The 25,089-nt window shown below is 41.1% G+C and overlaps 1 protein-coding gene across 1 annotated transcript in view; it reads left to right on the top strand.

The window, feature by feature from the left end:
* Positions 1 to 25,089, top strand: part of LOC116446613 (von Willebrand factor D and EGF domain-containing protein-like) — a 170,525-nt gene that overhangs the window by 79,056 nt on the left and 66,380 nt on the right. Inside the window, exons 12-15 of the mRNA XM_032114757.1 lie at positions 13,831 to 13,967; positions 15,036 to 15,191; positions 19,573 to 19,677; positions 22,430 to 22,544. Coding sequence (XP_031970648.1) covers positions 13,831 to 13,967; positions 15,036 to 15,191; positions 19,573 to 19,677; positions 22,430 to 22,544 — 513 coding nt within the window. The remainder of the gene's footprint in view (positions 1 to 13,830; positions 13,968 to 15,035; positions 15,192 to 19,572; positions 19,678 to 22,429; positions 22,545 to 25,089) is intronic.

Here is a 25,089-nt window from a genome sequence, read left to right as displayed (position 1 = left end):
CAAATTGGTTTTGCAGAAGTGATTTTCTTTACATCTGATCTATCACTGGCATGCTGACAAGCAGGCTCCTCACAAAAAAAGAAGAGTGTCCTGCTCACCTTGTGGTCAATATTCATGTAAACAGTGTAGAGATACTTCTTTGGTTTCTTTTTTTCCTGATCAACAGAGAATAAAGTTTGAACATTAATTTCAAACACTGTACTAGTAACAAAACAAAATTAAAAGTGACAAAATGAACAAGTAACCCTGCCAAAGCTATCAAATAGCTACAGGATATACTCGAACCTGAAGACCTGATTCTACAAATATTCATGAATTACATTTAGACGGAAGACTGTCCCACTGGGTTTGTTTCTTCTTTACAGCTCAGCCTCTCAATGGATGACTCCATGTCCAATATGAGTGCTGAGAGTGCTTTAAACTAAGCACACAGAGAAATGTTAGCAGGGATTTCAGTATGTGAACTCTGCCTCAGCAAACCACACAAGCTCACGCATGAAGTGACAGAGACTTCAGGCTCAGCCATCCAGCTGAGTTCCTGCAGCTTAAGGAGCCACGGTGGTTCCACTGAACTGAAATGACAAGGTGGGCTCTCCTAACCCATCCCAAATGTGGAGGAAAGCCTTTCTCTGCAACGCTTAGGTTGGTCTGTATTTAGGGCAGGTAAAGCTCACATCGAGGCTCAGTCACCACGCCTTAGCTGAGACATCCAAATCTCCAGCCAGCTCCAGGAGCCCAGAGGCACATCTGATACCCCAATACACTTATTATCAGGGGTGGAATCACCCACGTTCTTCACATTAAACATGACTTCAGTGCAAGGGTTTAAAAGAGTTAAAGTATATCCTGACATTTGTTATTTTGCTAATGGCAGGCTAAAATTTGCAGAATAACTTCCCAAATACGGAGGAATTAATTCTCTTTGCACAAACTGACACTAGGGACTGAAAAGTGAGTTGAGCAATTTTGAAGCAATTGTCCAGCACACAATTCAATGTTTAACTTCATTCCTCTGTGACACAGAGGGGTTAGGGGGCCTGCTTAGGCCAGATTTTAAAATTTTATTTTGCTATTGGCTGAAATCTCTCAGATTAGAGGAAAATAGCTTCAATATGACCTTTCAAGTAAAAGCTAGTGGCACCTTGTCTTCTTGCTGTGACATCAAATATAAACAAGGACAGAGTACAGAGCACAGCCTGAGATTGCACAGGGAGGTGAGAACTGGAAAACAAACACACATCAGCTGTGGCAAACACCCCCTAAGTCACTGCCTTCCTCTGCCCTGACTGCTTTGTCTGTCTCTTGCTGCTTTTGCTTTGTACACTTTTAAGGTTCAACAGGACAGGGTGCTGGCCCATCCTGTCTAGACAATGCTTTTTCCAACAGAGGATGGACCAGATGAGCTTTGGGGTCCCTTCCAACCCGGAACTCCATGAACCCACAATTCACTTTTCTCCAGTTGAGGCAAATGTGGTTGCTGGTCTTTGCTTCAAATCACTTCTCTTTTGGCAGTCTGGTTTATTAGACCTCACAGTACATCAAATTAATCCTTCCAGTTTTCCGGTCACTAACATCCTGACTTCTCCTGGCAGTCTCCTACTCCTTCAAGTGCTACAGACCTGGAAACTACTCCACTGCTCCTGGGCTTCCACAGGGTCTCCACTGGGTGAGAGCTGCTCAGTGGGGCAGAGCTTTTAGCATGACCACCCTCTTGGTCTTGTTGGACCTGCAGAAGAGTTGCACTGCTGCAATTAGGAAATAGAAACTTCCCTTAATGTTTATACTGTGCTGTTTGCTGGGGGTGTGTCAGTGTCATGAAAAAAACCAACAGTGACAGCTTCAGAAGTTTTCCTGACACAAACACTGGATTGGTGAAACACCAGTACACGCTGGGAGGGTGACAGCTCAGACAGCTCCTCACCAGAGCCCAATGCAGAGCAGGACCTGGCCACTGGAATAGTCCACCCTTGTAATACTGGCACAGAGATAATGGGATGGAGAAGCATCTGAAGTTCAACTTGATTTAGAGCAAAATTGAGAGTAAACAAAACCCAGAAAAATTAAAACAAAACCAAGGTAACAACTGGCATGCTTAATTTTCAGGGTATTCTCCCTTGTCTTTGGTATAAATGCAGAGAAGTTAAGAGAAAACTTCACAATAAGTTTGTTTCAATGTTAACTATGGAGAGGGAAAAGTACTGCCACAGTCTAGAGTAAATCAATGGGATGAACTGCAATGAGCTCCATTATGACAGACTATTTATCAATTAATTTATTAGTGATTTAGGATATTTTTCTATATATACAAAAATAGAGAAGCAGTATATATATATATAAATACATATAATTACCTGATCTTGTGAATGCAGTGTAAAGCAGATCTATACATACAGTCAGAGGTCTGATCCCCTACTAGGAGAAATAAAATCTTAGTTCTGGCATGCCAATCACCCTGACATTATAATACTTAGAAAAGGTCATCTAGATAATTTGGTACAGTCGATTAAGACAAGCCTTCATGTGAGCTTCACCTTTAGTTGTTCGTGTTTTTACATCTTTCACAGCATATTTAAAGATATTTGCTTGTTTTCACATTTCATAAGATGAAATGTTCTACATAGCATAGAATCACTTAGATTGGAAAAGACCTGGGAGATCATAGAATCCAACCCTTAATCCAGCACTGCCGCCTTTACCATCAAACCATGTCCCCAGGTGTCACATCTAGGTGGGTTTTTGAACACTTACAGGCATAGTGACTCCACCACTTCCCTGGGCTGCCTGTTCCAATGCCTGACCACCCTTTCAGTGAATAAATTTTCCCTAATATCCAATTTAAACATCTCTTGGCATAACTAGATGCTGTTTCTTCTTGTCCTATTGCTTTTTACTTGGGAGAAGAGACCATACCCCACCTGGATACAATCTCCTTTAAGGTAGTGCAGAGAGCAATAAGGTCCACCTGAGCCTCCTTTTCTCCAGGCTAAACACCCCCAAGGCTGTTCCCCTACATATCCCAAGGTACACATGTGATGGGACACCTCTTTCCAGGGAAAAGCACAGCAGTGCCACACAGCAACAACGAACCTCTCAAATGCTCAGAACCAAAGTGCTGCTGACATCCCTAAAGCCACGATTTCACACCAGAAGAAGTTATTAGAGATGAAGAATTAAGATCAATCTCAGAAATAAAGCTGTGTGCTCTGACCAGAGCAGCTTGAGCCCCGTCACTAGGAGCTCAGGAATCCTGGCCTGGCTGGCAGAGCACAGGAAATCAGCACTGTGCAAGCACAGGTGGGATAAGCCCCTGGGCTTTGTGACTAATAAGCAGAGGTTCTGTAGGAAGGGAAAGAAAGGAGAAGAAATAAAGAATTGAATTAGATTTCTGCTGGGCATATAAAAGTGCTGCCTCTTTCACTTTCTTTTCAAAAAATCAGGACCGAAGAAACAGAAGAATATTCATTGATTTCAGAAAAGCTGAGTTTTAAGTGCCATTGCTAGGGAAAAGTTATTTTCCAGGAGAAGCTACATGAGTAATGAAGGAGAAAGCAACTCCTTTTGCTGGCTATATATTTTCCAATCAGTTCCAAAACAAATCTACGTCTAATTTTCTAAGGCTGGAATTATAGATGGGAATTAAAACTCCCCCAAGATCAAGGAGGCCATCAGCATAATTCAAATATCTTTTCCAAGGTCACCCAACCTCAGCTATGCTGCCAATACATAACAATATATTCTGCCACTGGTTTTGGCCAGCAAACACACACAAAAAATGGCCCTGAAGTACTTTTAGGGATCGGAATACGGGCCATAATATATTTGGAGTCATTTTAAATGAAAACACGCATAAAGAGAGAATATGTGAAGTGTGGCTTGCAGAAAGGCTTACTCCTCTGCTCTGCCTGACTCCAACAGGAGCAGTCCAGGTGGCCAGAGCTATAATTATCCTCACATGAAAACCGCTATTTGGAGTTGAAAGGCACCTCTGAAATTTGGCAGCACTCCAGAAGCTTAGAATTTCTTAATGTTGCTTAACATTTCATAACCCCCACCCCCCCAACACCTGTATAAGGTGCTTAAAATGTCATTACCACCTGTAATTAAAGGCAGAATCCAATTACAGCAGGTAGCAAATCAAGTTGGTGCTTACCATTTGTACATATTGACCATGTTGCTTATAAAAAAAAATTGGGACTGGTAAAGCACACATAGAGCAATGTAATATGCAGATTGTATGAAGCTCTAAAGAGCAATTACAAGATAAAAGGTAATGAGGAATAATAAGGACAAATTAGTTTCAGTGAAGTAATGACACTTGAAGTTTAAATTTCTACATGGAAAGTTCTGGGGAGAAAAAAATTTAACCAGCAAAGAAATCAAAGTGAGCAGAAAATGAAGGTGGGAAGGTGAGAAGGTGAGAAGGGAATGCTCACCTAACACACTTGCAGATATCCCATTTTCATATCAATACATTTCATTGGTTTTATTAAGAGGGGCTGTGAACACAACTGCATTTTCAGAGCTGTGAACCACAACCACACAGGTCCCTCAGACCCATCTGCCACAGCAGCTACATCGATTACACCCTTTTATTTTTAGAGTGGATATATAGACCTTTCTGAATTCAACAGCCTGCTTTGGGTCTTGTTCATGTGCTTTAATTAAATAATACGAATTAAAGCACGCAATATTTTTATTTTTTTTTTAAATAAATATAATAAGCAAAAGTATGAGTTCAGCTATTTCAATTCCTCAGGCTGGGTCCTCCAATGGAAAATTTCTCTTCCCATTGGAAGGGTAAGCTCAGAGCTTTGATCAGATCAGGAACGTGAGGTCAGGTACCTATTATGGAAATCTCACCGTTTATGTAATTGTGCTTTATTTTTAAGCTTAATTCTCATTTTCAAAGACAAAACCCAAGAAAGACATTTAAAGAAAATACATTTTTTCAGGATCCCCAGGGAAAGGGGACAGAGTATTTCAGTTGTCTACGTCAAAATCCAATCTGCTTTGGAGACTTTGTATGGGAGCATACAGACTGAAATAAATACTTTTCTCCCACTTGTATGAATTCAGTGATCTTTAAATTCCAGATCATAATGATTATGTAAGGGCTGTTAGCATGTCAAGTAAATGAATACTTTTTGGCATTTTCAATGTGTGTTTTGCTGATGTGATGCAGAGGGAGCCATCAGGATATATTGGGTCAATAGATGCTCTCCTTGCATAAATTAGACCATACAAAGTAAAACATGCGTATTAGATTTTTCAAAGAAAATATAATCAATTTACAGAATTCCCAGGACATCTGCAATGAAAAATATTACTCACTGTGTGTAAGGCTGGTGTCCTCTGAGGCTGGGACCAGCCTGTGGTGCTGGTGTGACCAGACTTTCAAGGGAGAATTCCATTTTATAGCACCACAAGGGCCCCAGAAACAGAGTTACCAGAAACTGTGACCCTCTGCACAGGAATTGATCAGTTTTTCAAATTGTTCGGGCTAGTAAACAAAGAAAAAACAACCAAGCTTTTTGCTAATATGGCAAAACATGTTCTATGGCAGAGAGGATGCAGTACACTTTAGCAATTCTATTGATTTTTCAAAATTGGATTTCATAGGAAGAGTCAAACATGCTTGTGAGAACAGCAGACACCATGCTTACTGCTTTCAAACTTTTCTCACCAAACAGAGTGCTATTGCTATAAAAAAAAAGTTAAATGGCATTATTCCTTATAAAGCCCTTCTTCTTTTCAAATAGTAAGGCATTGGGCTTAATTCCACTCTTGTTATAACAATTCCATTGACTTTGGTGGACGTAATATCAACAAAGTCACAGTTACTATCACTTTGATGAAGTTACACTATCAAGACAAAAATCAGGTCTCTTTTTCACAAATATTCTTTCATTTTTTTCTTTTTTTCTCATAGTAATTGCTGACTTTTACATTCCACAAAGTTGGCTTTTCCTATCTATCCAGCTGAGGGAGGTTTGACACTTTCCACCGCCTGTAGCCTCCCCACTCCCTCTTGTGTGGACAGTTCACTCGACAACTGCTGGGCAGGGAGGCAGTGCTCTGGTACCAAAGTTTGGAAGCTGGGGCATCTGTTTCTAGCAAATACATTTTTTTCTTCAGTAATGAATTCTGTAAGGCAGGGATCACTTCAAGCAGATCTCTGTGTACCATTACAGCATAAACCATAATTTAATACGCAGCTCCCACCCCTCTGGGATTGCGTTCTTTACACTGGGCTTAAAGATATTAAGAATATATTCTTATTTCCTTAAAGCTGACATTAAAGAAGTCTCACTAAGATATCAATACTCCATAAAAGAGGTTCTGTACAACTTGAAAATGGAAACTTTTCTTTTGAGACCTGTTATCTCCACTTAATATCCATTTTTTCCCCTCAGCTTACAGAATAATATTGGAAAGTAGATAAAGAGTAAATATGAATATACTATTATGCAATTCAAGATTACATTGGGTTCAGTTACTCAGCTTTTTCCTAGTTAAAACAATGTATGATTTAATGCTGAAATAAAACTGGGGGAAAATATCTTCTAAATGTTTATTTACAAAACACACTTTCCTTCTCCCAGCCATCTACAGAGGAGTGGTCCTCATCATCATCATCTCTGAGGCCCTGGCACAGGCTGCCCAGAAAAGCTGTGGATGTCCCATCCCTGGAAGTGTTCAGGGCCAGGTTGGATGGGACTTGGAGTATCCCGTATGAAGAAAATTATTCATTAGTATCTTCAGGTCTGGGCCATAAAAATTTACACAAATACATTCTTCTCAGGCTAAAAACAGAGCCAGTATTATCAGTCATATTTACAAAAAGTATAATGATTAAATATCAAGCTTTGATATTACCCGTCAAAAAATCAATTTTTGAACATAGGACTTACCAGCTTTTGAAAATAGAAGTCTTGTTCTTTTAAAGGAATGAACACCTCCAACCACAAAAGTTTTAGTAACTACAAAATTTACAAAAGAAAAATAGTTTAGAATTAAAAGAGAAAAAAAGCATGAACTCTGACTACCACTGATGCATCCTCACTGACACCCACACACTGTGCTTGGAGACACATTTTTCTCAGTCACATCAAATATATTTGTGGGCAATTTTCAGGGACTGGAAACTTCTTGCTAGTTTTAAAGCCTTTCTTCTTTTCACAGCAGTTTTACTTTAGCTTTTGCTGGTGCAGATGCAATAAACAAGCATCTGAAAAGGCAAACATCAATACCAGCTTTAATCTACTGTTTTAAGTCCCAGTTCTTTCTGTTCAAGGCACAGACCTGACTGAGCAGGAAGAGGGCTATTAGCTTTATAGTTATAAAGTCAATAGAAACCGAATTTTAAAAGGATATCAAATCCTCATGATAAGGGACATGGAAGGTTGCATGCTCAGTGATCCATACTATTCCCTGCAAACCAGATCACGGAGATTAGTCTTTTCTGGAGATTAGTTTATTTGCTTTAATGCAAAGCAGTGAAAACAGTCCAGTGAAACATGTAGCTAAACAAAACCATTTTCTGAAGTACGTAGAATCAAATTGCCAGAAAAGTTTAAAAAATTATAGGTCTGATTCAAACTGACCAAAGCCAGACAACCCAGAAGCAAGTCTATAACTTCTTTACATCAGGCTGTTTACAGATACCACAGGAAATTTCAGCCTTAAATCTTCTTAAATCCACAAGAAAACAAAAAGCCCTGAACAAAGAACTTCCTTCTCCAAGTACTCACACACACTCACAAGATAAATGATAAGTTCACAACTGTTTGTAAACTAGAATTATAACCTGCAAACCATTCAAAAGTCTGATTTAAACTGACCAAAGCTGAAAAATCAGAGCAAACTTGTAATGCCTTTAAATCATGTCATGTAAAGAGCCCACAGTCCACCTGATACAGAACATTCAACCAATTGTGAACAAAACCCGAAGTGTAATAACCAGATTTACTCTAATTCAGTAGCTTTAAACATGGGAAAATTACTGAAACCAACTAATTGGACGCTAGAGTGGACATAAGGACTAAGATGACATCACAATGACCCAAATCCCTTTGAGTGGCGTCATTGCACTCATAGGAAGCCTCAAGATGTTGCCAAGGATTCTGCCCTGAAATGCCATTGAGGGACAAAATCTGAGACCTGCTTTGGTGTGCCAGTGAGCACCAGGAAAGCACAACCAGAACCTTACCTGATGTCACCTCTCCAGACCATCTGGAAAAGAAGAAATATTCTGTAGTCAACACCACAATCCTCTTCCTTTCTATCGCTGAAGTACATTGCTAGCAAGCCTTTTAAAAATAGAAGGATTAAATAAACCTAAAATGTCATAGTGAGATTTCTAAAGCAAAAAATAATCTACCATATTGTTGCAGCACATGGATGCTTTCAGTGCGAAATTGAGCCAGGCCATTTCTCACATGCAGTGAGCTCTGGCACAATGCTTTTCCCCCACACTCTCCCAGGGCTCGTGTCTTCAATCTGTACTGGATGCCAGAGACCCTCAAAGCAGAAAGCCAGATTCACTCCATGCCAGTGAAAAGTCATAGGTCTGGAGTTTGGTACTATGGAAACAGAGTCATTTAGGCTGGAAAAAATCCCTAAGGTCATCGAGTCCAACTGTTAGCCCAGCACTGCCAAGCCCAGCACTAAACCATGTCCCCAAGTGCCACACCTACATGGCTTTTAAATACCCCCAGGGATGGTGACTCCACCACTTCCCTGGGAAGCCTGTTCCAGTGCTTGACCACCCTTTTGGGGCAGAAATTTCTCGTAATATCCCATCTAAACTTCCCCTGCTGCAATTTGAGTCCATTTCCTCTTGTCCTGTCACTTGTTAGTTGGGAGAAGAGACCAATCCACACCTTGCCACAAGCTCTTTTCTGGGAGTTGTAGAGAGTGAGAAGGCCTCCTTTTCTCGAGAGTAAAAATCCCCAGGTCCTTCAACTGCTCTGGTTCTCTGAGATCTGGTTTTGGAAGCAGGAAAAAGCAGTTTTCATTTAGAAGCCAGGGAGGTCACTGATGTGCAAAACTCCTGGCAAACAGCATATGGATACTGATAGTTTTTTCTTGGGGAGGATTATCAAATGAGCTTTGGGTCATGGATAGCACGAGTTCCAGGATAATGGATTCAGTGATTGTGTCTATGATGACTGTAATAACTCTATATATAAAAGAAGTACAATGTTTGTGCAAGCATTTGAATGGAGGCAGACTGAGGCTTGCTCTGTCCAAGGTGGGAGATAATTAAGCATCAATTTGCTCTGATACAGAGCCCTCATATCTATGGAGTTTGGAGGTCCCCATCCACACCAGCAAGCTCTGGCATAGCAAATTGTTTCATCATCTACCTGATTCCAAGGAAGGGACAACTGGGCATCATGGGCCATTTACTTGTGCATTTCAGCAAAGATTTAACTCAGCCCAGCACTTGTGATCTGGTTCTTGATTTGCTTTTGAAATAGCAATAGCTTAGATAGCTTATTTATCATCCCCTCTGAGAAAAGCAGGGCAGTTCCTTTCCTTCTCTTTATTCAAGCAAAATTTTTGCTGATTTCAAGTTCAGGTCTGCTGCTCCAGCCCAAAGCCTTATGGTGGTTTACAAACATTGCAGAAGGAAGTTTATTTGTGCTGGGATACTTTTCTAATCAAATGAGTAAATCCAACATGAACCATATCTATCCATCAGCAAGGCTTCAATAAGTGTAGTTTTGCAATATTCTTGATTTTGTGTCAACTGTCTTCACTTTACTTCTACTACTGTGCATATTATTTACATAATACACTGCAACAAATACCTGTAAAACCAACCGTGCATTTATGTGGGGGTTTCAGTCTGTGATGCAGCCTGTGCTCCTTGTCAGGTTTGATTCATGTAAATGATTACAGAATGAAACCACACTGTCAGCAACTCTGAATTTACTGTTCTTTTCTGGAAATTCCTACTGGAGATGGGAGGAGAAGGAAGGGAAGGTGGGGGAGGTATTGTGCCTTGAGGGAGGCACAACACAAGCACTGCAAACCAAACAGCACAGATCCCTTATTCTGTCACCTGAGGTCTGGAGGCCTTTGAGATTTCCACCTTGAACTCCAGACTCCTCTCTCCTTTTTATCTCAAAACAGTTTCATTAAAGCACAAGATTTTTTTTTTAGTTTTTTCTCCCCAGCATTCCCTGTTGTTCATCACTGTCCCAATGCAATGTTCTACCAGGTGATAGATGCATTTTTTTGGTGTTTACTTGCTGTGTGTACAGACTGGGCACTGGAAATGCAGCAGGATGCCCATGCCTGAGCCAGTGGATATGAACACATGCTGCACCCTGTCACATATCTGAGCCCCAGGCACCAACCTGAGCTTCAGTTTTTGATCTACCTGTAAAAGTCAAAGCATATTCTTGGTCTATAGACCATACAGAGAAGAGAAGGAGGACGTTCTGCCCTGGATTTTGTTGAATTTTGATATTCTCACTTCCTAAACATAAATTATTAATGTTCAAATATATCATACTTTTTACAAGCTTCTTCCAGGAACTTCCTCATTACCTACAGATAACTCTCCTGCCTCTAACTTGCCCCCCTGCAGACATCAGACATCCATCCCAGGTCTCCAAAACCTCTGCTTTCTCTGGACATCTGCACTTTTGCCCTCGCTCTCACCCTTGTGATGTTTCCCAGCTCTTTTCATTGCTCTTGTCTTTCTCCCCTCCAGTCTTTAGCTGAACTACTTGCAGCTCTTTTGCTGGGGTTTTTCAGGCTCTCCTGTATTTCCTTCTGATGTCATCACCTCTCTGGACTTACCAACTACCCCTCCACTACCATGGAGCAATGAATGACCACACCTTGATCCCTGTACCCCCAGCAAGAACAGGATCTGGATGTTTGAGTGCCCAGCTGCCAACTGCCAGGAGACTTTTCCAAAGCTGGTGTCATGGAGATTTCCTCTCCCCTGTTTGGTTGAAACTGGCTAATATGCAACAACACTAGAAGGCAGAGGGGAAGACAGACAGAAACTCTCATTAAAACCAAATGCCTAAAATTCCTACACCCATTACATGTGACACCTCATTTTAAAAAACAGATAAAAACACCAGGCCTTGTCAATATTTATGTATTGCCTATACTGAGGTCTAAAGGCTGAACTCTAGTATCCACTACTTTAAAAAAGGAGACATGACAATTACTTTTATTTTCCATCAGTCTTAAAGCTGGTAAGACACTGATGTTTTCAGTTGTTGCCAAGTAGTTTTTGTATTAAGGAAAGGACTTTCCATGTTCTCACGCCCTGCCAGCAAGTAGTCTGGGGGTGGACAGAGAGCTGGGAGGGGACACTGACAGGACAGCTGACCCCCACTGACCAAAGGGATATCCTCTTCCATATGGCATCCTGCTCAGTCCATAAACTGGGGGAAAAGCTGGCCAGGGCCACTGCTCAGGTACTGGCTGGGCAGTGGTGAGTGGTGAGCAATTGCATTGTGCATCACTTGTATATTCTAAATATTTTATAATAATTATTATCATTACTGTAATTTTCTTCCTTTTCTCTCCCATTAAACTGCCCTTAACTCACACATTTTCTCACTCTCTCCCTTTTGATTATCTTCCTGATCCTGCCAGGAGGGGCAGTGAGTGAGTGCCTGTGTGATGTTCGGTTCCTGGCTGGGGTGAAACCCTGACAAGTGTGTACAGAATGGCTTGAGAGGAATAAATACAAAATGCTGTGCTGATACTGTAAGTCACTGGGGCTGGGTAATCCTGCCCTGACCCTGACACGGGAGTGTGTCCTTAAAGATTGAGGAAACCCTTGGGGAAGTGCAGGGGTCTCATCAACAAGCAGCTGACCTGAGAGTGCTTTTGTGGAACAGGAAGGGCTGCAGGAGCACACTCCTGTGCCTCACTCCTTACCAGCCCCTGAGATTCTACTTCACCCACAGAAGCCTGAAAATCTGCAGTGATAATGAAAACATTAATGCAATCCAAGCTACCTCAGTACCAATGGGCCTAACTATTAAAATCTCATGAAAAACATAATGAAGCATTTTTTTAAAAATTTTTATACACTAACCACAGAAGAAGGCAATTTATCAAAACCAGTCACCACATCTGACTAATAGTTTTGTGCATTACAGGAATCCACCAGTAACTGATGAAAAGCTGATAAGCTGTAAACGATTTCTCTTCTTGTAAATATTGCAAAGCGTCCAGCAGTGTTGGTAATACTGCTGCAATAAAATCAATTAAAAAAGAAATGAAAGAAAAGCTAAAAGCATTTCAGAAGTGCAGGGCAAAAAGAAGTCTTTTCACTATTTTTCATATTTATGTTGCTTTCCTTCCTTCTTTTCTCTGGAAAAACGTGAGTCATGCAGCTCTGTTGTTACAGGCTGCAATCTGGTGGGATGGCAGTGTTTAAACAGCATTTTTCCTAATTACAGCCTTAACGGCAGAGCCCTAAAGGAACAGCGAGGTGCTGGGGAAGGTTATCAATTCAGCTCAGGGCATTTTGCCCCTCCAATCAGAGCTGAACTAATGTACCATTAAAATATTAGGTGATGGAGAGCTTCTGTTTTAGCTAAGCTACAGCTCAGAGAAAATTGATGGGCAATATTGCTTTGCCAGAGCAGTGGTGACGGGGCTGGGAAGAGGAAGGTAAGTGGGAATAACAACTGGGACTCCACCCTGCTGGTGAGCAAAGTCCCTCCCAGGACTCCTGGTCACACCCCTGTTATTAAGTGCTGCTCAGGAGGCAAGAAGAAAATGTTCTCCTTTGTGTTACTTGCCACCATAGTGGCTTCTCCCTACCACTAGAAGTACAAACAGTATAAATAAAAACATGTAACCATGATCCTGACTGACTGCTGTTATTGATGTATGATATTGAAGCCATTCTGAGTGTTGTGCTAGCCAAGAGCTGATGCAAATATCTACCAAATTATGATTTTTCTTAATTGAATATGTGAATCCTGGCATGCAATGGATTTGCATTTTTCCTCTGTAGAAATAACTCCAACATGAAAGCAATGAGCAATTTTAAATGGTGAGTACCTAAAGTAAAACAGAACTCAAAGGAAATATTACCTGAGAATCATAAAACATTTTAAAAACAGCAATAGGTGCAAGTCAGCCTTGTAAGGGAGCCAGCAGAGTCTGTACACCACTTAAGCCTTACTTAAGGCCTCAATGTAGGCTTTAAGGGAAACTTAGCTGGTGCATACCCTTTGTGCTGACAGAGTGCAGAGCTGAGCACTACCATCAATGATTTAACCCTCTCAAGAAGGCTTTCCTTTGAGAATCCTTTTACTGCCTCCAAAACTTTAGGGAAAGAAACCCAAACAACAGAACAAAAACATAGGACTGGCTTTTACCCTGCTTTTTAACACTACAGAGAGCCTGGCGGCATGGACTTGTCTTGTTCCCTTGCTTCTCCATGATGGGATGAGGGCTTGTCCTCTCAGCTGTGCTCCCACCCTGTTGCCTGGGTCAGCAGCAGTATTACCACTGGATACTTAGGTCAACAGAAGTTTTACCCCTGGAGACCTTTAACACCAAGCCACAGCTCCAGTGAATTGTCTCAGAAGCTCTGACACATCTTGCAGCACTGGGTGCACAGGACAATCTTTAATGGAGGTTTGCTGCTTCCCCCTCTGACAACCACTGTTTCCTATTCAAGAGAAATCCACAGGGAGGCAAGGAAGACCCTAAGGAAAAGTATCAAACCACAACAACCAGGAACAACTATAACAAAATCTCTGAAAAAGCAGAACAGAACGGCGTGTAAGTGCTGCTCTCTAAAGCTTTGTCTCCATCTCCCCCTTGCAGAGCAAGCCTTGGAAATCACGGGCTTGGAGAACGGGGGCCTCTGTGACATCCGCGCCTCGGACTGCACCAGGATCCGGGTGTTTGGCCTGGGATTCAGAGAGTCCCCCAGCCTGCACTGCCAGGTCACCAGGTTAATGGTAAGCAGCCCCCTGTTGGCTCCTAAAATATTGATGATACAGCCAAACTTTAACATGTTTATATAGAAATCTTTTACTCTCATCTGTGCTATGTTCTCTCACTGCCTCATCAGAGTATAAACACCTTCCAAGCCCACTGCCATTGTGTGTGCTACGAGCGAGGGGAGCTGAAGAGGCTCAGACCTTTCCAGGACTGATTCCCTGGAAATGCACAGCCATGAGTTCTTGCTCATTATCTCTGTGGAGTTTTGTTTGACTCCTGTTTGGTTCAGCTGTTCTGTACTCCATTGGAGCCTGACATCACAATATTATTTCTCATTTTGTACATCTGGAATCACCGCACTCGGTTGTTTTCCTAAACACATTTAAATGCTAAGTTTTGTGGCTGAACATAGGGTTTCCTCAGCACAGCTACAGATGCTCTTATTTGAATTTTCTTAGTCATAGTTCAACACCAAATCAGAACTTTTAATGAGCATTAAATTCATCTCTTATGCTAGCACTGTAATTTTATCATAAACAACTATACACAGGCAATGCTGCAACTAAGTTATTTGGTGGATCAGCATCCTCAGATATGAAATGTTTGATTAAACTCATAAATCCACCTCAGAACAGACACTCAGCCTGACTCCCACTCAGTGCTGGCACACTCATGAGGCAGAGCTGAGATTTGCCATGCCCGCTTAGGGCTCCAGAAGCTCTTACCAGCCTGGAATGTTTCGTGCAGCTGATTTAGGGGAGTAGTTGACATCACCTTAAAGGAGCCACGAGCTGGCTGCTGAGCTCCAGGAGCAAACACAAAGTTACTCGATTACATCACCCTGTCTCATCCCAGCTGCTCGTCCCAAGTGCAGACCACAGCACTTCCTAAATCAATAGCCCACCTGCATGCATGGCTAAGCATAGCTTCCCCTTTACGGTAGCTAAAGTAACAGCATGATTCCTTTTAAATAAAACACCTAGGAATGCCTTATATTATCGATTAGAAATACAAACATACATTGACAACCGGATTCCCTTTATATGAGCCTTCAGTTTCTGCACTCTCCCTCTGTTCTACTGTAGCATCTCGATGGAAAATGGATATCAAGAGAACAAGAAAGCACAAAAGCAGCTTTTCTGAGCTCTGAGGCTGTTGACTGCCAGATCCCACTGCTGAACATCACAGAGGCTATGCACTTCGTGGCCGGCGACGAGCCGTTCGCGAGATGGCAAGTGAAAGTAGGAATTTTATTATGTTTCTAAGAAACGCTTTAGAAAGAGAAAATCAGTTGTCATGGTAAATTAAAATGCAAAGCACAATTTTCTTCCTTTCAGAAATGAAAATGCCTGTAGAAATACACTAATGTCATGTAGAGAAAAAAACCCACCCCACCAACCAAAACAATGAGCTAAACCCAGGCGTCTCTGTAGCCAATCCAAAAGTGCAAATTACAACCACTTCTAGAGGTAATCACCTGAGATTGATGCAGTTGTGCTAATCAATTGTTAATCATTAGTATTCCATTTCTGAAAAGCCCAGCTCAAGCTCCTGATTAGGCTGCAAGTGTCAGAGAGCTCTGACTCCCTGGCTGCGCGAGCGCTGCGTGCACGGTGCAGGAGAAGGGCACAGGCTGGCTCTTGGGCAGTCTTGAGCTGGGATGTCACGGTCACAGTCCTGGCCTGAATGGCTGCAGGAAGAAGCATGTGCAGTATCTGCTTGTTCTGGGTTCTGTGCTGTGGTTTTAGCTGCTTACTTTCACAAAATGGTACCCACTTTCTAAATATTCCCAGGAAACCAGTGCCTTCCCGACCCTGCGTGCCTGCTGCCCTTGGTCTCACTCTCAGCCTGGATGGTTATTTTCTGCAGAGCACTTGATTATATACAAGACTGAGATCTTTTAAAGGCTCTGTAGCTGAGAAGAATATATTGCCATTGTAGGGAGACTGCAGATGTGCTGTGAAAATTGCAGCATGCAAAATGAAACACGTAAAACACTCCCTTCACCATGGTGCTACTGCCTGTCCTGCACCCTGCAGCCACCTGCACCCCAGCTGGGGACATGTGCTGCTACATGGCCTGGGGGAAACAGAAAGATGTTTGGCAGGGCATGATTTCTAGTCAGTCTTTATTTAAAAAAAGATAAGGATTTGGAAGTTTAGGACATTAGGGTAAAACCTCTGTGGGAGAAGAGCCTGAGTGTTTGCTGCTGGGCTGGACCTTGGACCTTCCTTGTGTCACACACCAGGGCTGAACCAGGAGGGAAGGTCCTCTGCTCAGGCCTCCAAAATTTCTCAAAAAAGGTATTGAACTCTGCCAGCTGTGAGATAAAATGCTGCCTCATGGTGGAAGGGTCTGACAGGGAGACATCCTGGACGTTCCTGGCCCAAGAGGACAGCTAAAATCCTTGTATACACACAGGAAGGTTTCTCCAGTATTCCCAGGACAGCTTCCTCACAGCACAGGTCTATTACAATTCTGATTGTGTTCAAGTGCTTCCATTCAGCCCTGAGGAAGTCTGTACAATTTTTCTCATTCTTTTCCCTCAAAAATAGGTACAAAAACTCTCTTTCCATGCACTAAAGCTCAAGAAAACCTCTGCACCTGTAAGCCTCCTGCCCTTTCCCTCTCCTTCAAACCCTGCAGAGGAACCAGGCTGACGGCTACACAGCGAATGCTCAATTAAATCATCTCAGTCTGCACGTGAATCCTGGTACTCCTGTGGATCTTTTGATGAACAAATTGGGAAGGCAGAGCCCAGTGCTCAGTTTCAAAGACAGCTGGCCTTACATGGCAGCACAGAGAACAAAATCATGGAGCTTTTCAAGATAAAAAATTACTTTCAATTAATTCCACAGGTGTTCAAAAATCCGTGCTCCAGAAAGTTCCTCATAAGACTTATTGCAACATTGATGATCTGGGTTATGTATCTCCATACCTACTTTTCAAAATATAGCTAAAAGATTTTTCAGAACCAAAAATCAACACAATTCTTTCTGGAAATGTCACTGTTCAATATTTTCAGAATATCTCCCCCCTTCCAAATCAAATTTCAAAGGAGCCAGAAAAATTTCACTAAAGCTTTTTTCACCACCAGCACTGAGGAAACAAGAACTCTCACAGTGCTCTTTCATTTTATCTCCTCTTGTATTCATGTTTGCCCATTGTTTCCATGACATGCTGCCGAATGCAGATAAGAAAGTACATGTGGCTACACCAGAGTGTTTGGCATAATTAATTGAGATATCAAAATACAAACCCATGCTTGGACAGCAGATGACTTGAGCTGTCCAGGCAGATGCCTGGGTGAAGAGGTGAAAGAGCTTGGCAGGCACTAATCTAATTTGGGAAGCAGCTCTCTTCCTTTTCATTAAGTTGTTGTTGCTGCATTTGTCTAGAATAAAAAAATATTTGCTAAAAATTCAGCGAGGCAAAAACTGAATTTGAACTCAGGACAGTTTTATAGCTTTCATTTTTCATTTAGAAACTTTCATACAAAGTCTGTGTAGAGTGATGCCAATAGCCAAGATCATTTCATGACAGATGAAAAACCTGAGGCAGAAGCAAGAGAATTCCTGATCATCCTTTCCATCTATCCAGAAGCAGCTCCTTCTTTCCAGAAGATACTTATGCTCAAGCAAACAAGGCCCAACTCTAAGTGGGTTTTTGCCTCTTAAGATCCAAACAAGTTTAAGGTTTGCTCAGCTTAGTTCTCATCAAAGTGTTTGTTCCACATCACTAAGATGACTAATGGAAAAGCAATTAAAATAGCTATAAAACAGCACAATTCTAAACGGAGATCAAAATGGATGGTTATAATAGAATGTAGAAAAAAATATAGATTAAAAAAATCAAATTTCAAGTGTTACATTTCACTCACAATGCTCGCTTCAGACAGAACAATTAGTTCAATTTTACAGTTTTTTATATTTTTCCCTGTCTAGCCATTTCTTCACCCATTATTAGTGCAATGGTATTGAGACAACATTGGATACTTTGGTAAAAGAATGAAGTTAAACGAAATTTAAATTACATTAGGAATAATAAATTCTTAATGGAAGTCTTGCTGCCAGAGTCTTTCAATGAAGAGCCGGTCTAGAGGGGGGTTGCCTATTTCCTTTTTTCTCAAAATGCAGGAGAAATTAGTTACTTCTTTTAAAAGCATTTTTACCTGTAGTACAACACAGTATAATCTAATATATCAATAGTCTAATATTTTCCTTAAACTGATGAATTTTGTTAGGTCAATTAATTTTACTGGATTTTTGGACCAATTTATATTAGTCCACAGAAGTTATTCCACTTCCACAAGTTCAAATTGTGAATATCCACGAATACTGCCTGTTCCTCTCCTTGTGGAGTTTTCTGCAGGCACAAACACTCTGAGCTCACAGTGCATTTTGAGCTGAGAACTATCCCGTGTGACATTGTGGGAGAATCTGCTCTATTATGTTCCATGAGCTTTCAACCAATTCATGATAATTGAAATTTACTAAGTATTTTATGCTCTCTGTGCTTCTGTTTATCTTTGTTCAGTTTAACATAACATTCTTTCTGTGAACTGAAAGAGTTTATTGACTGATCAAAAACTTTATGCCCTCGATCTTGTAAACATCACCTGCAAAGGGACAGGATGTTTCAGCTTTGGGGTCACAGGACAGATGGACAAGGGCTGGGGGTTGATTTCATAGCAAGAAGACACAGGGGCACCTGATGAATCCACAGCAAAGGCTCTGTTAGGCCTGCTAAACAGCAGCTTTATTTTGATTGTGAGAAGACAAAAACTGAAAAATACCTGATAAAAGGGCTTGGCTTTCCTGCTGGTTCTCATCAGTGTCTACAGCATGGCTTTCCCCAGGGTTTTGGGGTGCTCTTTAAGGTTCACACCTCTCAAGATGTCTCACAAAGTATTCTCGGAAGTTAACCACTTTCCCACACTTCTCTGGTACATTTTCATTTTTATTGTGGAAAAATTAAAATATGAATTTTCTCAACTCTTTTGTATCATGTAAGCATTCTTAGAGAAAAAAGGCCATGTTCTAGGCTTTCTGAATTACCCACATGTACCTACTGTGAGCTGGGACAGGTGACTGCTCTAATGTACCTTCCTATAGAAAGGAAACTGTTGCTCTCTCATATTGTCCACCCTTAAACATTTTATAAGGTTAATTTCAAATAACCCTATATAATACACATTCTCTTTTTTTTTTTTTTAACTTTCAGCCCAAGGATTTTGCTTACTGACTTGCTATTAGTAAAAAAGTGGTTTTGAGTTCCAGCCAAAAATGTTAATTGTGTTCCACAACTCCTTGAAATCCCCCTTGTAGTACTTGAGTACAGCTTCCATAAGGGTATTGAAAAAATTAGCCCCTCAGGATAAAACCTAACAGCAATCAGAAAAGCTGAATGCCAGCTGAGCCAAAAGATCTTTTGGTTATTAATGAAGAGTTTCCAGTTTGGAGCATTAAGCAATTTGTTAGCTTGCAGAGCCACTCACAAGTGGTTTAATTTATCTTGCTGGCACACATCCAGTTCAAGGGGGCAGCAGTATGTGCTCCACAATGAGCAGACAGTCTCCATATGGAACATTATTACTTATAAAGATGATTTTGTATCATTTAGATCACTAACGATGGCTTCCAGTACAGTAATTCCAGAGTGCTGACCCTGTACGACGCGGTCTGCCAGGTCTGCCAATTCCATCCGACCGGACTTTGTAAATTAAAGGTAATTTAAAGATCATAAAGGTTTAATACGGATCGTTCATCTCTTCCTTAGCCCTCTCCCTCCCTCTGATGTACTCTGTGTAATAACTGCTCTGGAAGGGGAGAACCTATTTCACAGATCAGCTGCACAGCCCAACACTTCACTTTTCTCTTTCACAACCGCACGTCTGAGATATTTTATTTCTTTTTCATATTTATGTGGGGTATGAACACCTGATAGAGCATGCTTTATGATGGACCTTCCTCACACAAACACGTCAGGAAAGTCTGTGGTTAGCAATATTTATCCTTTGCAGCTGTTATTGGGAGTAAATAAGAGTGAGGAGCCTGCCCTGAAAGGCTCAACTTCACTTCTGAAGTGTCTCTGCTATTTTCCCTCTCCCAGCCTGTTTGGTGAGGGTATATCATTTCTATTCCCATTTTCTGCCTTAGCAAGAGGCACACAAAGATGCATGTTATACAGTTTTTGTCATGTGAGAACACCCTTGAGAGAACATAAACCGTTCTTGCTTGCATTAAACACTGCTAAGTACAAACATATAGTATTTTGACAGTTTCAAAACCATAATCAGAAGTCTAGAGCTATATTTTAAACTGCCAACATGTTAGAAACTGCCTGCAGAGAACTATAACCCTCTGCTTTCCTGTGGACTTACTGGTGTAACATCCCTTGAAAAGATCTTCCCTGTTCTTTTTTCCTGAGACCTGCATTAAGCAAATCATCTGGTTTGCAGTGGGGCTTCAAAAAAATTTTGGAGGGTATTAGGTGGGCTATTGGAATGTGCTGATCCTGCTCTCCTGCCCTGAGGCAAGTATGAATTCATAGGAGGCCACCAGTCAGCTTTTTTATAAAATGAAGATTAATCAGGTGCACCTTAACTGATTTGCCTCACTGTTCTCATTAATGCTGATGAGAAAACACAGTTTTAAGACCTGTACTGATTGCAAGCACATACCAGTTACCAAAATTTTAAAAAAGTTCACTTCTTTTTCGAGTTAGTGAGTGAACAGAAGTTACCTTATAGGCCCATGTGGTAGTTTGACCTTGACTGGTTGTCCCAAAGTCCCTCTGTCACTGCTCTCAGAGAGATAAGGGCAGGGAAACCCAACGCAGCCCAACTGAGGGCAAAACCACTTTAGTTTCAGATAAAAATAATTGTGTCAGAATAATTTCACTTAAATCTAAGGTGAGGGGTTTTTGTCAAAGGCTTTCCTTATTCTTAAGTTTATGAAACTCAGAAATATCTATTTTCTCTCAATATGGTGTTCTCTAGGGATTACAGTAATTTCTATTCTAAGATGCTTCAAGGGAATATTTGAAGTAGGCTTCCAAATGCATCAGACCACAGTCTAATTACCCCTTCTACATTACTCTGCAACACCTAAATTGCTTCCAGAAAAGGTGTTTCAATTAGGGGACACTTTATATCAGGCCATTTCACATTCTGTGTTCTTTTATGGAGCCCATTCTGTACCATCCTATCACAGAAAAAAAAGTATCTTTTTTTTTTTTTTTTTTCATCAGTGCATCAAGCCCTGGAAAACAACAATGTAATAAAATCTAATTAACATCCAGGTTTTAATGCTGGAGATCTGTCATGTTCTATCATGTTGGGGCCATTATGAGAATGTTTTTTGTTTCTCTACCTTACCTATTACTCATAAAGTAATATTATTTAAAATATTAACTCATGCAGTTTGCAAAAGAAGTTTGGGACACCAGTAAATCAGTAGACAGAAACCACAAGGCCAGTAATGGGACACATATCAGTCTGGCAAAAGCCAAGGAAGGAAAAGTGAAAATGTGTTTGGTCTTGGTAGCTTCTCCCTCCTGCAGTCCCACTGTGGCCAGGACATTCCCCTTGTTCCCAAAAGTACTCCATGTTTTCCTGGGAATTGGCATGGTCAGATAAAGTCCCACCTGCCTGTGCAGCTCAACACAGGCTACAAGGCCTAACTCTGCCATTGGACCTTCCCATGGGATAGATCTTTAACTACACCTGTTAATCATGTCCCTGTGCTCACCTCTTAGAGAATGCAAGTGTCTTCTGCCCACGTGGAACCCACGTGGCTCCTCTGGCCCTGGTGGGCTCCCCAACTGGGAGAGGAGCAGGTCAGCCCAAAGGCTGCTGTGCCCACAGAGCATCACCACACGATGCTCTTTTGGGATGTTCCACTCCACCGAGGCACCGCGGATGTGCTCAGCTGTTATCTACAGCTCCCTCATGGGAGCCTAAACTCTAAGGCACTCCTTTATTCTGCTTTTATAGCACTGCTTTGGCATACATTTATGAAGAACTCCAGAAATAAGAGCAGGATTCCAGTATTTCAAACGGAGCTTTTATCTAGTCTTGGGTTTTGTGAGCCTTGTATGGCTACCTGATACTCACCACATTAACAGAAACAGCTGGGAAAAATGACCACATACACCACATGAGCGTGGAAATGGGAAAAGAGTCGCATTCTGTTGCATCCATCATCCATCTATGACAAAGAAACACCACATTGCCTAAGCTAAAACATTCAAAGCTACAAGGATCCCAAGCTGGAACTGGAAAACTTCCACGGCTTGTTTCCTCGCTGTAAGCAGAGAACACCAACATTTAAGTTGCTACTCTTTCATTGTTTCAAGAGACAAGTGAATTTCTGCTTATATCAGGAAACTATTAATTGCTAATATCTTTATTTCTTATTCCTTTTTTTCCATCGCCTTCACCTCCTACCCGTTTTTATTTCCCTTTTTTTTTTGACAGGATAATACATGCAATATAGATGGACTTTGCTATGGTGAAGGAGAGTCAAGCCCTACCAGCCCTTGTCTTCTCTGTGAACCTGACATTTCTAAGTTCACCTGGTCTGTTAATGAAAGTAAGACAGGGGTTTCTTTTCTAGGATTTAGAAGCACTTATCTGTGACTTTATGACTCATTTTATTAAATATAGTGTTCCTTCATTCAGATAACCTGAATCTGTCCTGTGCAGTGCACATGGACTGTTTGCAGCGGGAATAATTGGGTGCACCAGAAATGCAGACTCCACTGCATACACTATGCATCTTTTTCTGTCTGAAATCTGATAAATCTCAGATTAATAAATGAAAAAAATACCTGAAAATAAAATTTTGATATGACAGTGCCCCATGCAGTGCCCAAGTCTGTCAGCTAAACGTGATGAACCCTAAATATCTCTGTCAGCATCTTGCAGGTACAAATCTTTAAGGAGGCAATTTGGGGAAAACACTGTTTTTAAAACACTAGTATATATTTTTGGTATCTGGAAGAATTGCTTCCTTTCTCTGAGCCAAATCTTATGAAATGCCACATAACAGAGCTTGGACACTAGTATATATTTTTGGTATCTGGAAGAATTGCTTCCTTTCTCTGAGCCAAATCTTATGAAATGCCACATAACAGAGCTTGGATTGGCAGGGAGTCCAGGTGATAGGGATCAGCCACTCTTACCTTCACTGCCACAGAACCCAAAGGCTCATTCTGCAGCCCCTCGAGGCAGGGGTCATGGACAAGTCTGCCTTTTAAAGCATCTCCTGAAGGCTGAAGACTTAATCATGGCTTTTCCATGGCTACATGCCCTGTGTAAACAGCAACCATTGCTTGCCCCACACTTTGCAGAAAATCCGTGTTTCCAGCAGCGCTATCCCCACAGCCCATCTCCTCCCTTACGTGAGCACGCTTACATCTGGTCAGTATAAAAATTAAATTACTGATTTTATTTAGATCCATGTGGTGCTTCTAGACAGAGTTTCTCTGTGCTTTTAGGCTTTGTAAACACAAACACATTACAGAAAGGTATGTGAGTCACAGAACCTGCTTGGTTTGTTGCAGTTTTATAACATCCCAAAAGCTGGCCAACTAAAAATCCCTTTGGATGTCACTTGGATGAGTAGCTAAAATGCCTAAGGGTAAATCAGACCTGAAGAAGAACCTGTACACTTGAAAGTTGTGTGTTTTCCCCCAGAAAAATATTTAAGTCCAAAGAGGGATATTGTCTGTGACTCACAAACCTTGCCTCCTTTCTGTCATAGAATCATAGAATGATAGAAACATCTGAAGGGTTTGAAATGGACCTTAAAGATCATCTTGTCCCAACCCCTGCCGTGGGCAGGGACACCTCCCACTAGACCAGGTTGCTCAGAGCCACACCCAACCTGACCTTATATTGAGTTGGCCAGAGCAGCAGCATTCCTAGGGATGAGCTGATGCTGAGTGTTACACAGACAGATTCATTACTAATACCAAGAGAGCTCAATTTTAAAATTCAGGAAATGGTTTAAAAAGTAAAAACTGCATTTGTTTTGAAATTTGTTAAGACTAGAAGTGATTTGGGAACTCTGAAACCCATCATGGTTCACTTTTAAATGATGTCAACATTTAAAAGTATTTAGAAAAAAGGGTTTGTCAGACCTGTTTTCAAAAGTGCAAAAACTACTTTGAAAGTTCTGAAGTAATAGGGGGAGTGTATATATATTTACTGGATGGCAAGCAGATCTCTGTAGAATTAGAAACACTCCTCCACAGACTCCTTTCAGAACATCTGATTTTATGTTATTTTGTGCCTACCACTTCCACTTACCATCCATTCAGTTAACACCTTTGTGTTTATCCATAAATGCATACCCTGCATCAATATTTCATTGATTACTTTTGGGCACAACTTTTATGGGCTCCATGGCTTCAGTGTTTGGGAAATAAAAGGTAAATGAATAGATGGAAGCTTTCAACAGTGATGCCAGGACAATCTGCTGGACAAGCATTTTAGGAAGCTCTCATAGCACAGCAGCAATAAAGGAGATACATATTTAAATAATTGCATAATCTAAACCGTGCTATGGAAAGCAAAGTTGGATAGAAATGATATGCACCACAAAAAAAACCCCTAATGGTGATTTCCCATGAGGATAATGCAAGGAGTCCTTATGAGAACAAGTATATAATGTTAGAGCATGGCTTGAAATTAATCCTCGCTATTAGAAATGTGCTTTAAGTTAAACATAACTATGGTCAAATTACATTGTGAGAAGACTCCTTTAAATATCAATACCTGTCAATTTGCACTACTGGTTAAAGAGGAAAGATGCCTTGAGACTGGGGAGGCTTAGGACATGGACATGAAATTCCTGGCCCTGAAAAGAGTTGCTGTCACCTCAGGGTACTCATCAGATCTTACTTTTCCTTGGCTTCTAATTATAAAATATTATCATTTTCTCTACCTTGTCCCCCTTGCCTACGTACATTGGAAGTATCTTCAGGTAGCATTTGTCTTCTGCTGTTAAATAGCCTTGTAAAATTAGGGGGGTTTATCTTCATTGAGGAAATACAGAATGTAAACAGCAACCCTAGAAATAACAGTGCCAAAGGTGACACGATACACACCACTGTCACTGGGGATAGAGAGTC

The sequence above is a fragment of the Corvus moneduloides genome, chromosome 7 (genome assembly GCF_009650955.1).
Source record: "Corvus moneduloides isolate bCorMon1 chromosome 7, bCorMon1.pri, whole genome shotgun sequence".
Taxonomy (NCBI): domain Eukaryota; kingdom Metazoa; phylum Chordata; class Aves; order Passeriformes; family Corvidae; genus Corvus; species Corvus moneduloides.
The sequence above is the reverse complement of the archived record's forward strand: the minus strand, read 5'-3'. Positions and strand labels throughout refer to the sequence as shown.